We start from the raw sequence: 17238 nt of genomic DNA on the forward strand, positions 1-17238 counted from the left end.
AAAGACTGAAATAATAGACTGGTAAATCCAAATATTCCAGTTTCTGGGCTAAGAACTCACTATTTGACAAGAACTGCTGGGAATCCTGGAAAATAATATGACACGTTTTGTATTATATATATATATATATATATATATATATATATATATATATATATATATGCATGCTGTAATTCTTATTTGGTCATAAAACTATAGAGTATTTTTTGGTTTATTCATTTGTCTAGGTGTGGCTCTCTTTGTCTAAATCCTGTACCCATTTTGACCTTATTTTGGTATAGGGTGTGAGATGTTGGATCTATGCCTAGTTTTTGCCATACTATTTTCCAGTTTTCCCAATAATTTTTGTCAAATAGTGAGTTCTTATGCCTGAGAGGCTGAAGTCTTTGGGTTTGTGAAATAGTAGATTCCTGCAGTCATTTACCAAGTTTTCTTTTCAACCTATCCTAATACACTGATCCATTATGCTTATTTCTTAACCAGTACCAGGCAGTTTTTATCTGGAAGAGCTAGGGTATCCTCCTTTACATTTTTTTCATCAGTTCACTTGCTATTCTTGCCCTTTTGTTACTCTAGGTGAATTTTGTTACTTTACTGAACTAGGAGAAATAGTATTTATTTGGTACTTTGGTAATGAATAAGCATGGCACTGAATAAGTAACTTAGTTTGGTAGAATTGTCATTTTTATATTAGCTCAACCTAACCATAAGCATTTGACCTTTTCAGTTATTTACATCTAACTTGAGGAGAGCTTTACACTTGTATTCATAACATTTCTGGGTTTGTCTTGGGAGGTAGATTCACAGGTATTTAATATTATCCAATTATTTTAAAAGGAATTTCTCCATCTCTTGTTCTTGGGCTTTGTTGTTCATATATAGAAAAGCTGATGATTTATGTGGGTTTATTTTATATCCTGCTAACTTTGCTGAATTTGATAATTGTTTCAAAGAGTTGTCTAGATGACTTTCTTGGGTTCTCTAGGTATACCATTATATCATCTGCAAAGAGTGAAAGTTTTGTGTCTTCCTTGCCTATCCCAATTCCTTTTTCTTCTCTGAATGATTTTGATCATATTAAATTAAAAAATTTTGCACTAATAACATCAATGTTGTCAAAATTAGAAAAGCAGAAAGCTGGGAAATAATCTTCACAATCAGGAGTTCTAATAAAGGTCTCATTTCTAAAATATATAGAGAATTCCATTAAATTGATAAGGTCACAAGTCATTCCCCAATTGATAAATGCTCAAAACCACTTAGGAGAACATGGAATAGCTTATCCATCTGTTCTAAAGACCAAAAACATGCCAGAGAACATTATAAAATGCTTAAGAGATCATTTTGTTTCTATTAAATTTAAGAGATTTTTGCCCAATTAATCAGAAACAGAAGGAATGAAAAAAGCTAGGAAACCATTTTAACTATGTTTGTTGAGGGTCAAAAGGGGTGTAAGGGAAGTATAGAATTCCCTGTGCTGTGCTCACCTGTTTTGTAAGCTCTTCACTGACCTTTGATGTTGTCTACATCTAAGGCATAAGGCAAGCTAAAGCAAACCTCCTGATAAAACGCAAGATGTTGGGCAGCATCCTGTACAAGGTGATATTGCTGAATATTCCTAAGATGCTAATATTGCAATTTTCTGCTATAAGAGCCTATTTGATGCTCTCATTAAAAGGCACTCCTGAGCTGTACTACTAGCAGCCCCACCCCTGGGTACCTGTCTCATCTCTTTCCTGAGTCCTGTGGCCTCTGCTGGTCAGAGGAGTGCTACAAGTGTTTCTGATAAAAGACACATTTCTGAAATAGAGAGAGAACTGAGTTAAATTTGTAAGCTTTCACATCATTCCCCAATTGATACATGTTCAGATATGAATGAGTAGTTTTCAGATGAAGAAATTCAAGTTATCTACAGTCATATGAAAAAAATGTTGGAAAACATTACTGGAGAAATGCAAATTAAAACAATTGTAGGACAGCAGGATGGCACAGTGGATAGAGCACTGACCCTGGGGTCAGCTGAATGTAATTTTGATTATATTCCATAAAATAACCATGTCCTCCTTCTGTCCATTTGACTCCCTGGAACTGATCTTGCTATCTCTTATACTTTATGTTTCTTCCTTAAGGATATGATTTCTCTCTCACCACATTCAATGTGGATTCATGTATACCATGGAAACAATGTAAAGACTGGCAAATTGCCTTCTGTGGGGAGTAGGGGGTGGGAAGTAAGATTAGGGGAAAAACTGTAAAACAAAATAAAATCCTTGAGAGAAAAAAACTGAAACTGAAATTTGAACCATCCCTTCAGCATGGTTCTCTTCCAAATTCACTATTACAAATTCACATCCAATGATAAAGGTTCCAATTCTTTTTCTGGAATAAAGAGGACTGGACAAGTGTTCCTTTCAAAGTCTAAGGAGCAGAGGTCCCATTCCTCCCAACAGCTAAGAAACATCATCCTTTGAATGGTTGTAAAAACTTAGACTCAATTATACTTTGACAAGGAAATTTATAATGATCGGAACATTTTTTTATTTTGAATTTGTTTTACAATTTTTCCCCTCAATCCCCCACAGAAGGCTATCTAATAATTGTTTCCATGCTATATACATAGATCAGAATTGAATGTGTTGAGAACAAAATCATATCCGTAAGGAAAAAATAAAATGAGAAAGCAAACTTACATAATACATAAGGTAATTTTTTTTTTCAATTAAAGGCGATAATCTTTGGCCTTTGTTCAAACTCCACAATTCTTTTTCTGGATGCAGATGGTATTCTCCATTGCAGAGAGCCCCAAATTGTCCCTGATTATCACACTGATAGAATGAGAAAGTCCATCAAGGTTGATGATCATCACCCCCATGTTACTGTTAGGGTGTACAGTGTTCTTCTAGTTCTGCTCATCTCACTCAGCATCAGTTCATGCAAATTCTACCAGGCTTCTCTGAAATCCCATCCCTCTTGGTTTCTAATAGAATAGTGTTCCATGACACACATATATACCACAACTTTACATTCCCCAATTGAAGGACACCTTGAAGTATAAGACCCCTTCCTTTATTTGGGGGTGCTGCCCAAGTTTTACCCTAATAGTCTTTCTCCTTAGGAATAGGAAGGGTGAAGCCATGGGGAAGCAGGGGCTCTCAGAATTGACCAACCTGGCAGGTATTAACTTTGGGATGGAGGGGCTCCGACTGAAGGAGGCTTCTTTCTGGGTATGCTGTCTCTTTGGCCAGGCCTGTGATTTATCCTCCACCTCCTACCCTAGCCATTTTTCTTTTCCATCATATTGCCTCCACTTTTCATGGTGACCTCCCAGAGCACCAAGATCTAGGAACCTCCTTTGGAATTCCTGACCATGGCTCCTAGATCTTCCCCTTTGGAAGTACAGTTTAATTCACTTTCCAAAAAAAGCTTACCAGATACTTAAAGATAGCCACCAGGTCTTCCAAGTCTCCAGTCCTGTCTCAATTCCACACCCCCCCATTGTTTTTTTTTCCCCTAGGCTGAATATCCTTAGTTTCTTCAGCTGATCCCTTTGAGTAATATGGCATAAGTTTGAGACCCTTTGTCATCCTGGTTGGATTCTTTTGGACATTCATTCTCTTCCCTAAATTGTCCAAAACAAATGTCCCAGGTTGTCCTAGCTCTTTGAACTGCTGAGAGGACTGAATCATCAATTGAGCTTGATCAACACACCATGTTGAACAATGTTTTCTTAGCTATGCTCGTTTCACTCAGCATTAACTCCTGTAATTCATTCCATGCTTCTCTAGAGTCCTACAGAATAATAGTACTCCTTAACATTCATGAACCATAACTTTTTCAGTTATTCTGCACTTGATGGATATCTCTCAACTTCCAATTCGCTGCCACTACAAAAAGAGATGGAATGAATATTTTGGAACATGTGAAACTTTTCCCATTTTTTAATGATTTCTTCTGGATATAAGCTTATTATTGGTAATGCAGGATCAATAGGTTTGTTCAGTTGCTCTTCAGTGTGCATTCTCTGATGTACAGCAAGATGGCTACGCACTGTGAAACTCTTTCCACATTGATTACATTCATAAAGTTTCTCTTCAGTGTGGATTCTCTGATGTCTGGCAAGAGTGGAGCTACAAGTGAAAGACTTTCCACACTGATTGCATTCATAAGGCTTCTCTCCACTGTGGATTCTCTGATGTCTGGCAAGTGTGGAGCTACAAGTGAAAGACTTTCCACATTGATTGCATTCATAAGGCTTCTCTCCACTGTGGATTCTCTGATGTTTACCAAGACTGGAGCTCTCTCTGAAAGCTTTTCCACATTGATTACATTCATAAGGTTTCTCCCCAGTGTGAATTCTCTGATGGTCAATAAGACTGGAGATCTGTCTGAAAGTCTTTCCACATTGATTACATTCATAAGGTTTTTCTCCAGTGTGGATTCTCTGATGTACAGTAAGTTGGCTGCGCCCTGTGAAACCCTTTCCACACTGATTACATTCATAAGGTTTCTCTCCAGTGTGGATTCTCTGATGTACAGCAAGATGGCTGCGTACTGTAAAACCCTTTCTACACTGATTACATTCATAAGGTTTCTCCCCAGTATGGATTCTGTGATGTCTGGCCAGAGTGGAGCTACAAGTGAAAGTCTTTCCACATTGATTACATTCATAAGGTTTTTCTCCAGTATGAATTCTCTGATGTACAGCAAGATGGTTGCGCACTATGAAACCCTTTCCACACTGATCACATTCATAAGGTTTCTCTCCACTGTGAATTCTCTGATGTACAGTAAGATGGCTTCGCCATGTGAAACTCTTTCCACACTGATTACATTCATAAGGTCTTTCTCCAGTGTGTATTCTCTGATGTACAGCAAGATGGCTATGCACTGTGAACTCCTTTCCACATTGATCACATTCATGAAGTTTCTCTCTAGTGTGGAATCTCTTATGTTTAGCAAGCGTAGAGCTACAAATGAAAGTCTTTCCACAATGATTACATTCATGAGGTTTCTCTCCAGTGTGGATTCTCTGATGTGTGACAAGAGTGGAGCTACGACTGAAAGTCTTTCCACATTGATTACATTTATAAGGTTTCTCTCCAGTGTGGGTTCTCTGATGTACAGCAAGATGGCTGCTCTCTGTGAAACCCTTTCCACATTGATTACATTCATAAGGTTTCTCTCCCGTGTGGATTCTCTGATGTCTGGCAAGAGTGCAGCTACGACTGAAACTCTTTCCACATTGATCACATTCATAAGGTTTCTCTCCAGTATGAACTCTCTGATGTATAACAAGATGGCTGCGCACTGTGAAACCCTTTCCACAATGATTACATTTATAAGGTTTCTCACCAGTGTGCATTCTCTGATGTATGGCAAGTGTGGTACTGTCTCTGAAAGCCTTTCCACATTGATTACATTCATAAGGTTTCTCTTCACTGTGGATTCTCTTAGGTCTAGTGATACTAGAACACTTTCCGAAAGTTTTTTGATGTTGAGTGTATTTATATTCTTTCTGAACAATGTGGTTTCTCTGATGTTTTACCAGATGAGCCCTGTCTTCACTATAACAAGAATAGTTATTCCAAGATGCCATTTTCAGATTTGTCCTCCTCTCCTCATCAAACCTGGTTCCATCTGGTGGAAACAATACACATATACACACACACCAATATAAATACATCCTCTTATTTCTATTGGAAGAAAGTAAAGTAACTGACATTCAATTTACCAAGGCAAAAAAAAAAAAAAGCCATCAAACTTAAATGGGTGGAATCAATCACTTAAAAATGCTATTAGCTTACACCTATAGGACAATTGAATGTACAAAGAATCCCACACATAATTGTTGGATCCTCACAACAAACCTGAGACAGCTGCAGAACTAGCTTTGTCATTATACTTTACAAGTGGGACATGAGGTCTGAATGGCCAAGTGAACTGATTCCAATCCTAGCACCAAAGATTAGAACACAAACCTGATGACATCCACTGTACTAGAGAGATGTTCTCCATTGCACCTTCAATCCTTTGGGCTTTTTTTTTCGGTTTTTGCAAGGCAAATGGGGTTAAGTGGCTTGCCCAAGGCCAGACAGCTAGGGAATTATTAAGTATCTGAGGCTGGATTTGAACTTAGGTACTCCTGATTCCAGGCCCAGTGCTCTTCAATCCTTTCTGCAATTGAACTTGCGTGATGCCAATTTTATTCTTTTCTAATCAGGTGATTATCGTACTATTCAGTATAGACTAGTCTTGATACCCTATTCTGTAGTCATTCGGCATAAATTCCAAGTCAACCTGAGAGAAAGACTCTTCTTCTCCAGTGTCTTGTGATAATTTTCAGTATTATGTATCAAAAATGTACTTAGATATCCTTGGTATTGTTATCAGTTATTGTAGGCAGACTCAAGATTTGTCTAATTTCACTATCTACAATATTGTTTTTATCTATCATGTGTAAATGGAAAATGTTCTTTCTCTATGGAGTCCATTCAACATATTTTGGTTGCTGAAGACAAGATCCCATGAATGCGAATGCACTTAGATTCTTTCCTAGCCCAACTCAAGCTCAAGATCTCAGACATAACAGAACCTTACTTGATTTCTCTCACTATAGCAGAAATCTTCCTCCGTCACCAATACTATTGTAATCAAATCTCATCAGCAATATATTCACTAGATCAAAATCCTACAAATGGATTCTTTTACTGCAGCATAGTTGACAGGTTCCCTGATAAGGATCAATAGCCAGTATCTGAAATAAAGCATGAATTATCTCATAGAAACAAAGACAATATAAATCACATTTTTCTCATTTTTATCCTTCTTTATTTGTCTCCTATTTATAGACTTATACTACCATCTGGATGATTTTTAGAAAAACTGGTCAGCTACCTTAAGTCAGCCCTTCAATAGTTTCTGGGAGAAAGTAGCCTATCTTCCGGGGTAAAAATAGTCAATAAATAAATTAATTAAAGAGCTTTGCCTCTGAATAGTTTATTTTCTCTATCAACCTACTTTTATGACAAAAAAAAGTCAAAGTAATTATGCAATGAACCCAAAAGTTCATTTATCAATTACTAAACTACTTAGCCAGTTAAACTATTAATGAGCTACTAATTAGTCAATTCCAAAACGATATTAAGCCATTACAAATCTTTTATCCTTTTACTTAGTGATTCTTGTTATGGACAGATAAGTGAACTACTGAGATGAAATGAATCTCCATCCCTATTCAAGAGAGCTTGTGAAATTCTCATTCCGGTTAAAAGCCCCAATACAGCCAGTGGTACAACAGATGGACATCACAGATTTATAAAGCCCTGAAAAAGGATAAATCTCATACTCTCATAAGAGTTACCTTACCAGTGTGAATCCCAATACATTTTTCCAGGTCATTAAGAAATGGGATTCTAAAAGCAAGAGATTTTGAAAGCTCCTGTTCAACCCTGGGGTCACAGTTGTTTCCTGCATGGATCAGATTCTCTGAAATTGAGCCTTCTAATCACATCAGCTCAGACAGTAAGGTCCTACTATCTACATGGGTGACAACAGTCATTTCTCAATATAGGGCCAGCACCTTTGTTTCCAGTTTCCTTTTTATAGCAACAAACCCCATTCATAACCATTTCTTGTGCAGGGTGGCTTTCTGCTCTTTCTTTGATCTCTTTACTTTAGAGGTCTCCACGTAGTTATTACTGAATCAAAGGACAGAGAGGAATGACCTGGGGGGGGGGGCATAACTGCAACATTTATTACACAATAGGGCACATTCCTTACCTTTTAATACTATATGAACCCTTATATCAAAGCTTTCTTTTGTAATTTTAAGTATCTGCATCCAGATTTGAACCCAGGTCTTCCTGACTTTAGGACCAGTGCTCTAGTGACAGAACCACCTAGCTACCCCAAAAGCTGTTTCTTATAGCCAAAAGCTTGGGTACTTCTGGCTCTGTGTCTCATCCTACTTTCGATGGGGAAATTTGTCCCATTCCCCCACATTAATGACAATTCATGCTTAGAATGCTCAATCTGGCTTCTCTGAAGTACAACCTCAAACCCCACCTTCTTCCTTAAGATTCTTACAGGTCCCTTAATTTACCTTCACTTATCTGGCTCTCTTTTATCCTCAATAAAACAGGTTTTAGAGAATTGTGTGCCTTTATCTTTCCCAGGAGCCAGTGAACTTCTGGAGAGCAGGAAATCTCATTTCTCTTGTGCTGAGCAAATACTTGTCGATTCATGAAAGGTCTAAGAAAGACTTCATTTAAGAAAACCTCATCCCTCTCTAGATAAATACAGCGAAATTCCATGCTCCAAAACGGCCAACAAAGCCTTTTTATGGGATCACCAAACTATCACTAGAAGGGAAAAGAGAGTCCAAGGAGTCCAAGTCTATCACTTAACAAAAGATGAAACTGAGACTGAGAGATTCAAGGACCTGCCCTTGATCTCACTGCTAAGAAATATCTGAAAAGGAATAGCAAATCAGGTCTTCCAATACCCAAGTCTACAACTTCCTTCCTGTCACATCCAGAAGCTACCTGGGACACAGCCCACACCCTCCAGTTGTGTCTCACTCACCTAGAAAGGAGATCCTCTGACCTTTTTGCTCCAAGTGGATGAACAAATTTTCTCTGGGAACTGGAAGTCCTGACCATGGGAAATAAATTGGGATTAAGAATTGAAACTTGTAATTTCCTCTACATTGGGGAAGGTGGAATGCAAGTAGCAAGGACCGCAAAGTGGTCTCAAAGATTCAAAGAAACTGTCTAGGGAGGTTTCTGACAGGATCTTTGAGGGTTATGCAAAGTGGGGTGTGGAACAACAGAAAATGTGGCATCAACTTGGCATCAGAGATTTCCAACTCTGTCTAGCCCCCTCATAGAGTAACAGCCACCTTTCATAGTTTTCATTTGCTAGGAATTAAGAGGCATCTGATAGTGGAGAGGAGGTAGCACTGGAACTGGAGCCAATTAGACTTGAGTTCAAATGTGACCTCAAAAATTTACTAGTTGTGAGGCCATGGACAAATCGCTTCATCTCTGTTTCCCCTCCAAGTTCTAAACTATCCAACAGAGGTAATAGTAGCAACAGCAACAAAGGTGTGAGGATCATGTCAGATGACCTCCATTAAGTAAGTCACTGGAGCAGGCTAATAGTAGATGTCTAGAAATATTTATTCTCTTCCCTCTGTATCCCTGTATCGCTATCTGAATTTAGAAGATGTTTGAAGGAAGAATAAGGACAAGCTTGGTATCCATTTTTAATTGATTTGTTCTGAATATCTAAAGCCATCCCTAAATCCCTAGATTTTTGTCTAAGAGTAACCCCAGCAGCAGAGAGCTATCAAAATAAACTTGGTAAGAAAAATGTATTGGAAAAAATCTTCCCAATGCAGAAGAAGGAGAGTACCAGTAATGCCAACCTTCAAGGAGAAGCTACAGGATCCATGTTTAGAGATTTTGCAGACAAAATTCATGTCCAGGCAGAGGATAAACTGGTATTGCCTGAGATCATCTCAAGTATGAGATTCAGGATCATAGGTTGGGTCTTTCATTTAAAGATGCTTAGATGCCAAAGGAGAGAGCTTTAGGAACCACAAAATAAACTCCCAGTTCTCTGGGCCACAACAGAAACTCCTCACCGAAGATAACCAGGCAGTAGGATATCTTTGTCTCCTCAAAAATGAGGTGAGCACTTTAGCCTAAAAAATGATAGATGCCACCCACCCTATAAAACAGGGCAGGAGTGACGACACTCCAGGGGAAGTGGCCTTTACCCAGGAAGAGAAAGTTCTGAGCATTCTCCAGCATGACTTCCTCATACAGCTGTTTCTGATCATCATCCAACAGGCTCCACTCCTCTGGGGTGAAGTCCACAGCCACATCCTTCAAAGTCACCTCCACCTAAAAGATCAAAACTCATAAAACTTACAAGATAAAACACAATTCAGAATTGATCCAGGCCAATGTTCATCCATTTAAAGGAGAAAAATGAATAGAGAAGGGATTTACCCAAATCTACAACCCTTTCATAGAATCAGCACCAACATTTGGAATCTTAAAAATTTCAATGAAATCCATGGGGCGGCTAGGTGGCGTAGTGGATAAAGCACCAGCCTTGGAGTCAGGAGTACCTGGGTTCAAATCCCATCTCAGACACTTAATAATTACCTAGCTATGTGGCCTTGGGCAAGCCACTTAACCCCATTTGCCTTACAAAAACCTAAAAAAAAAAAAAAACCAAAAAAAATTTCAATGGAATCCTAAAAAAACATTTTTGATATTTTCCAGTGGAATAAAGTGAATCTGACAAAGTGCATATCAGAGAGATATGAGAATATGGAGGAGAAAGAAAGAAGTTCTGCCACTTCATCAAAACTAGCATAAAATGATATGGTGAGAAAAATGATGAGTTTGTGTAAAACAATCAAGAAATGTATGCACTGGAAATCAAATGTATCCTATATTGATGGAATAACAGTTATAGAAAATGTAGTTCAACTTCTCAATCCCTAAAATTAATTTTTATCTTGAGAGAAATATGTAATATTAATGCTATTTTTACTATATTAAGAACATGAGGGAGCTGAATATCATGAGTAACATCTAAAATATTTTATGTCTTACCTCTATGATTACTGTATTTTTTCTTTTTCCCTACCAAATTTTTTTTTTATTTCTTTTTCCAACCAATTGCAATGGAGGATTTTAATGAAACTTTTTTTAGCAAGGTTTCGTGTTTTACACTTTTCTGGCAGGGATGGCGGATGTGTTTACTTTCACAACAGGACTATCATGACTACACATTGTTAACCTTTCTTAAACAAATAGCATTCCTAATGGCAGGGGAGTGGGGTGGGAGAAGGGAGAGAATTTATAACTCAAGATTTTAAAGCTGAATGTTGAGGGGGCAGAGCCAAGATGGCGACAGGAGAGGACCTTCTCTCAGTTGCTCTGGAGGAAAACTTAGAAACTAAGGACTCTAACTACATTTTCGAGAGACAGAACCCACAGAAGGATCCAGTGAGGCAATTCTCCAACCCAAGGTAACCTGGAAAAGAGTGGAAAGGCTCGGCTCCACGGGATCAGAGGAGTGGCCCACCAGAGAGGTAGCCTGCCAGAGGGAAAGGAACTTCAGCCTCTGGGAGGCAGCCCCAGGGCACTGGGAGCCATGGCTCACAGCAGTGGGGGCAGTTTCCTGACCTACACCCCAGGGAGCACCAGACACAACTTGGGTCTAACAGCAGGGGGACCTCTGCCAGAGCGAGCACATGAAGCCCAGCCCTCAGGGCACACAGGGGGCAGCATGGCAAAGGCAGCCCAGCTCCAGGAACAGGAAGCAGGTGGAGCCAGTAAGCAGGAGTCCCCAGGCCTGAGTGCTGAGCCTAGAGAGGGGGGTAGAGAGACTGCCTCTGTGGAGAGAGCTCTGTCCTCTGTCCCTGGAACAGGACTCTGGGGTTTGGATCACATTCAGATCCTGATATTTTGCCTGTGAGCCCAAGAAGGATCAAAACACTCAATCTGAAGATGAGGAAGCACAAGCTCCTGCATCTAAAGACTCCAAGAAAAACAGAAATTGGGCTCAGACCATGGCAGAGCTCAAAAAAGACTTTGAAAATCAAGTGAGGGAGAGAGAGGAAAAACTGGGAAAAGAAATGAGAGAGATGCAGGAAAAACATGAAAATGAAGTCAGCAGCTTAGTCAAGGAGACCCCCCAAAAAATGCTGAAGAAAATAACATGTTAAAAACCAGCATAGGTCAAATGGATAAAACAGTTCAAAAAGGTATTGAGAAGAATGCTTTAAAAAGCAGAATTGGCCAGATGGAAAAGGAGGTAAGAAAGCTCTCTGAGGAAAACAAATCCTTCAGACAAAGAATAGAACTCAGGGAGTTAGCTGATTTTATGAGAAATCAGGATTGAATACTTCAACCAGGGGAATTTCAAATGTTCCTGTTGGAATGGCCAGAGCTGAACAGAAGGTTTGATCTTCAAATACAGGACTCAGGTGAAGCATAGAGAGTGGAGAAGGGTAGAATATAAGGGACTTAATGATGATGAACTACATGTATTCCTGTATAGAAAAATGATACTGATAATACTCATATAAACCTCTACATTTAATAGAGCAGGTAGAAAGAGCTTTTATAGATGAAGCACAGGAGAAAACTGAATTTGAAGATATGTTACGGTATAAAAATGGAGTCAATAGATAAAAGGGAAATGTAATGGGAGAAAGAAAAACGAGAGGGGGGAATAGGCTAAGATATTTCATATAATAAGATTTTTCTTTGTTACAATGAGTACGGCTAGGCATTTATTGAGTATCTGAGGTCAGATTCAAACCCAGGTCCTGATTCCAGGGCTAGTGCTCTATCTACTGGGCTACCTAGCTGCCCCTATATGTTGATCTATAATAACTCATGCCATTACCTCAAAGGTCCCTGGGTGTGCCAATATCCCAAAGGGGCATTTCATATTTGTGGAGGTCCTGGCATATCTGATAGGGACCTCCTTTTAGCACCTGGCTCTGTCCTGAAGTAGGGGCCTCTCCCTTCTCTTATTGGACAAGCCAGATGTGGCTTCTTAGATCCTGTCTTCTGATAGTCAAGTATAAAAAAATCGCAATTGGAGGGATTTTGGTTCTTTGCATCTGAGACTTGGTTCTTTCTAATCAGACACCCCCCACACACACCCCCACCCTGATGTTAATCTGTACTTACCTCTAGTGGAGAGCTATGTCTCCCAGCCATTCCCTCTGGCTCTATTCTCCCTGCTTGGGCCAGGCTTGTATCCTCTGCAGAGTGAGCTGAAGAGGGAGAAGGATCCCAGAAAGGATGAGGTCTCTCTTTTTCTTCCGGGGTCAGAGGCTGACCTATAGGGAAAAACAGAGATTGGGGACCTCAGACCGTGGCTCTCCCCTCAGGGGAGAGACTCCAAGGGAAGGAGAAACAATAAAGGTAGGGTGAGCTTTGGAAAGCAGCTGTTCCCCTTCTTATTTCTTCCCTTCCATCCCACTCCCTTTCACCAAGATCCTAGAGAGAGCCAGGAAGCATGGGAGGCTGGGGTGGCCCAGATGGGATCAGGTCAGAGCTTTTGTGGCTCCTGATCCAAACTCTCCTTTCCAATGGTCTGCTGACTTCCTTATATCCTGTCTCCTAAATTAACTGTAAAAATGAAATTTCTTAGGGGCGGCTAGGTGGTGTAGTGGATAAAGCACCAGCCTTGGAGTCAGGAGTACCTGGGTTCAAATCCCATCTCAGACACTTAATAATGACCTAGCTGTGTGGCCTTGGGCAAGCCACTTAGCCCCATTTTTGCCTTGCAAAAACCTAAAAAAAAAATGAAATTTCTTAAAACTTTAAATTCTTATCCAAACTTGGTTTCTCCACCACTAAACCTGTTAAGTAGATCTGTGTCTCCCAGATATAAATCTGAAGCCTGACTTGGTCTCTATGAATTATCCTAGGTCCCCTCTGGATGCATCCGCAAGTCTGACTTTCCCAGCTGAATCAACAATTAGACAAAGACCTGTGAAGGTAGGAACCTGGTCCCTTCACATTAGACAAGATAAGTTCCCCTACAAATCATCCTTTTCTTTTTTGGGGGGTGGTGGTGGTTTGCATGACTTCCCCAAGGTCAAACAGCTAGGTCATTATTAAGTATCTGAGATCAGATTTGAACCTGACTCCTGGGCCAGTTCTCTATCTACCTAGCTGCCCCAACCTATCATTTCTTTTTGCTTTATTGATTGATTGATTGTTTTGCAAGGCAATGGGGTTAAGTGGCTTGCCCAATGCCATACAGCTAGGTCATTATTAAGTGTCTGAGGCCAGATTTGAACTGAGGTACTCCTGACTCCAGGGTCAGTGCTCTTTCCACTATGCCACCTAGCTGCCCCCCTTTTGTTTTATTTTTAATGGAAGAATGAAGGCTTACCACAGGATCAGGAAGAAAGGGAAGGGGACCAGAATATAGGGGACAAGAGTAGACAAAACCTTAAATTCCAAGGAGACCATGCTATTGTCGGATAGCACAGAGCCATCATTCTAAAGAGGCTATTTTCCAAGAGGAAGGGAACAGCAGTTTTTCTAGTTCTATAAAATAATCTTTTTCGTAATTTGATATAGCACTGAATAACAGATAAATTTGGAAAGCATTGTCACTGTTATGTTAACCTGCCCTAACCATGAACAACTGACATTTCTTTCCAGTTGTTTAGATAAGACTTTGTGTTTTTCACAGACAATATGTGTTTTGTAATTATTTTCATATAGTTTCTGGGTTTACTTGGCAGGCAAATTACCAAGTATTTTCTGTTATCTACAGTTAAATAAAACGTATAAATACAATCATTTCAAACTGCAATATTTTAGGAGAGCAATTATCTCTATGTAAAGACGCTCACTTATTATGCATCTTCAAAGAAAAAGAAGCAATAAACCACTGCTCCCAGAATCCTTCTTAAAACATCTTTACCTGATTTTTACCAATTTGCCTATATTCCAAGAAATGTTCTAAACTTCAAATGTAACAAAAAAGATAAACAAAGGTAATAGTGATATGAAAATGCAGAAATGAAAAAAGAAAATGAGTCAATCATACCAGAAACCATACCCAATGTTGTAACAAGATCCCCAGCAGCCAATGAGGCCATTTCCATAGACATGAAGGGGGTCTACAACGCTGGCAGCACCTCTTGCCTATGCATCATCTCTGTACAGAAAGAGGCCCGAGAGGGAATACAGCAGGCACAACAGTGAGGGGGCCTGGCTCCTCCCTTCACAGGATGGTCTTTGTCTAACTGGGGGCTCAGCTGGCAAAGTCAGGCTTGCAGATGCCCCCGGAGGGGCCCCAGCTGTCCTGCTCTGTGTTTCGGACTGCCTGGCACTCTGCCAGCCCCATGCACACTGCTGCCCTCCTGGTGACGAGCCCAGAGCAAAGGGCTCGGTACAGGCCGCGTTTCTGACCAAGGACTCAGTTCTCACATACGCAGAGAACTCAGTGGGGTGTGTGTGGTGGCGGGGGGTCCCCGCGGGGCCCAAGTTCTAGGCTGGCGCCTCCCCTCCCCCCTCCCCCGGGCGCGCCCAGCACATCCGGGTCTCCCGCGGCTAGCGAGGGGGAGGGGCGGTACTGCCGCCCCGCCCAGGGCTCCCCAACTCTGAATTCTCCGGGCTTGCGGAGCAGCGCCCGGGGCGCCCCGCGGCCACGACTCCCGGAGACACGCGGGGGGGAGGGGAGCCCCAAGCCAGGGGCAGACAAAGGGCAGTGGGCAGACCGGCTCCAAAGGGTCAATTCAAGGGTCCCTCCTTTTCCGTAAATCTCGGATCGCACACCAGGGGCGCTGCTCCCTCCCGCCCCCCGGGGCCCGGGGCCCGGCCCGGAGGCTCCTACCTGGCTCCCCCAGGAGGCCCCGGAGCTCCACGCCGATCGCGGCAGAGTCGGAGGAAGCCCCGCGCTTCCGGGTGGCAGACCCTTAGCAGCCAGAGGCGGAGGGGGCGGGGCTTCTCCTCTCTCCGCTCTCTGGTTGGTGGCGCCGAGGGCGGGCCTCCGCCGGCGCCAGGGACCCACCAATGGCGGGCCGCGGCCGGCTGCTTCCGGTCCTTCCTTTCCCCCCCCCTTTGTTGCTTTCCCTTCCTCCCCGCGCGGGTTTCCACGTGACAGCCCCTCCCCGCTGCTGCCCGCGGGAGCCCGGGGGATGCCGGGACGGAGCTGCTGGCCCCGCCCGGGCCCCGCGGACCCGCCCGAGGCTCCCGGCTCTGATCCGAAGGGCTCCCGCGCCCCCGGGAGTGTGGGGTGCAGCAGCGGCCCCCCGGAGCCCGGAGAGCTCTGACGGGGAACGGCTGGGCGGGGGGCCTGGGCCCAGGGCCCGAGCGGGCCGGCAGAGGGGCCCGGCCTGGGACAGAGGGTGGGAGGCTTGGCCTCGTTGCCAAAAGCCCTTTTTATATTGAAACGTTCTCCGTGTAAATTAGGGTCCCGGCTTTTGTGCACCGCAGAATCTATTGCATTTCACTCACAGCGCTGCCCGCGGGTCCATGAGCAGGAATTAAATTCTAATTTTCCCGCCTCTCTTACACCAGATGCCAGCCTGGCACACTTGTCATTCTCCTTAGTGCCCAAGCGCCTGAAGCACTAAGCGGGCAGACCTTGAAGCTGCCCATTGGGCAAGGCCTGTCTGGAGCCCCTGCCTGTAGAGGACGCCTAATTCATAAGGGGACGCGGCCTCGGTGCCTCTGCTCAGTCCGAGCAAAGGGCTAGAATCACGCCAGGTGCCTCTTTTCCCCTTTTTAGGTGTTTTCCAAGCAGTGGGGCTAGATGACTTGCCCAGGGTCACACGGCTAGTAAGAATCCAGTGCCTGATAAAGCACCAGCCCTGGAGTCAGGAGGACCTGGGTTCAAATCCAGCCTCAGACACTTAATAATGACCTAGCTCTGTGGCTTTGGGCAAGCCACTTAACCCCATTTGCCTTACAAAAATAAAAAAACCTTAAAAAATAGTCAAGTGCCTGAGATGGGATTTGAACTCTGGTTCTCTTGACTCCATGACAAATACTTTATCCACTACACCACTAGCAACCCCTAAAGCTAACTTTCGATACAATATCAAATAGTGGTGGTCTTACTGGGAATGCTAAATGTATCCCCATTACAGAAAATGATTCCTAATGGTTTCAAGAGATATTGTTTATTATTTGCAGGAACACTATTCCCTTGTTCTCTAGTATTTAAATTGAAATGCTTGCTGTAGTTTTTCCCAAGGCTTTTTCAGTATTTATTGAGATAATCATATAATCGCTGTTAATTTTGTTGACTTGATCAGTCAGATTGATTGTTTTCCTCATTTTGAATCTTCCGTGCCTGCTAGTATAAATCCTGTGTGATCTTGATTTATTATCCTAATGATAAGTTATTGCCACCTCTTCACAAAAATTTTCTTCAAAATCTTGCATCCGTATTCATTAGGAAAATTGTTCCGCAATTCATTTATCTGTTTTCGCTCTTTCTTGTTTAGGTATCAGCACCACGTTGGTGCCAAAAAAGGAATTTGGGAAAAAACTCCTTCCCCTAGTTTAAACAATTTATTTTTTTTTAGAAATACTTTCCTGGTTACATTCCTTCCACAAATGCATATTCAATCTGGAATAAATGTCCTCACCCCATAAACAGAATCCAAGGGACCACAATATCCTTCTTCTTTCTTAGAAAGGGCTGATCATGAGATTTTCCAGAAGAGCT

General features: G+C 41.9%; 1 protein-coding gene across 5 annotated transcripts; it reads right to left on the bottom strand.

The window, feature by feature from the left end:
* Positions 1–2514: 2514 nt before the first annotated feature.
* LOC141512093 (uncharacterized) lies at positions 2515–15483 on the bottom strand. Of its 5 annotated transcripts, XM_074220976.1 has the most exons (5): positions 15397–15483; positions 12726–12877; positions 9782–9908; positions 8584–8652; positions 2515–5637 (listed from the first exon to the last, which is right to left on the bottom strand). In XM_074220976.1, exons 2-5 carry the CDS (start codon positions 12753–12755, stop codon positions 3839–3841), a joined length of 2025 nt encoding a protein of 674 aa, XP_074077077.1. In that variant the 5' UTR covers positions 12756–12877; positions 15397–15483; the 3' UTR covers positions 2515–3838. The 5 variants fall into 5 exon arrangements, with proteins under 5 accessions (XP_074077077.1, XP_074077079.1, XP_074077095.1 ...); XM_074220978.1 differs by lacking the exon at positions 8584–8652; XM_074220994.1 differs by lacking the exons at positions 8584–8652; positions 12726–12877; positions 15397–15483 and having other exon boundaries at positions 9732–9815.
* Between the last annotated feature and the right edge of the window lie 1755 nt (positions 15484–17238).

The sequence above is a fragment of the Macrotis lagotis genome, chromosome 1, assembly GCF_037893015.1.
Source record: "Macrotis lagotis isolate mMagLag1 chromosome 1, bilby.v1.9.chrom.fasta, whole genome shotgun sequence".
NCBI lineage: Eukaryota > Metazoa > Chordata > Mammalia > Peramelemorphia > Peramelidae > Macrotis > Macrotis lagotis.

Coding starts and splice junctions, on each gene's coding strand:
- LOC141512093 (XM_074220976.1), bottom strand. CDS start 12,755: ATGGCTGGGAGACATAGCTCTCCACTAGAG. Junction 9,909..12,725: donor GACATAGCTCTCCACTAGAG/GTAAGTACAGAT, acceptor TTGATCTTTTAG/GTGGAGGTGACTTTGAAGGA. Junction 5,638..8,583: donor TCAGAGGATCTCCTTTCTAG/GTGAGTGAGACA, acceptor TGTTTCCACCAG/ATGGAACCAGGTTTGATGAG.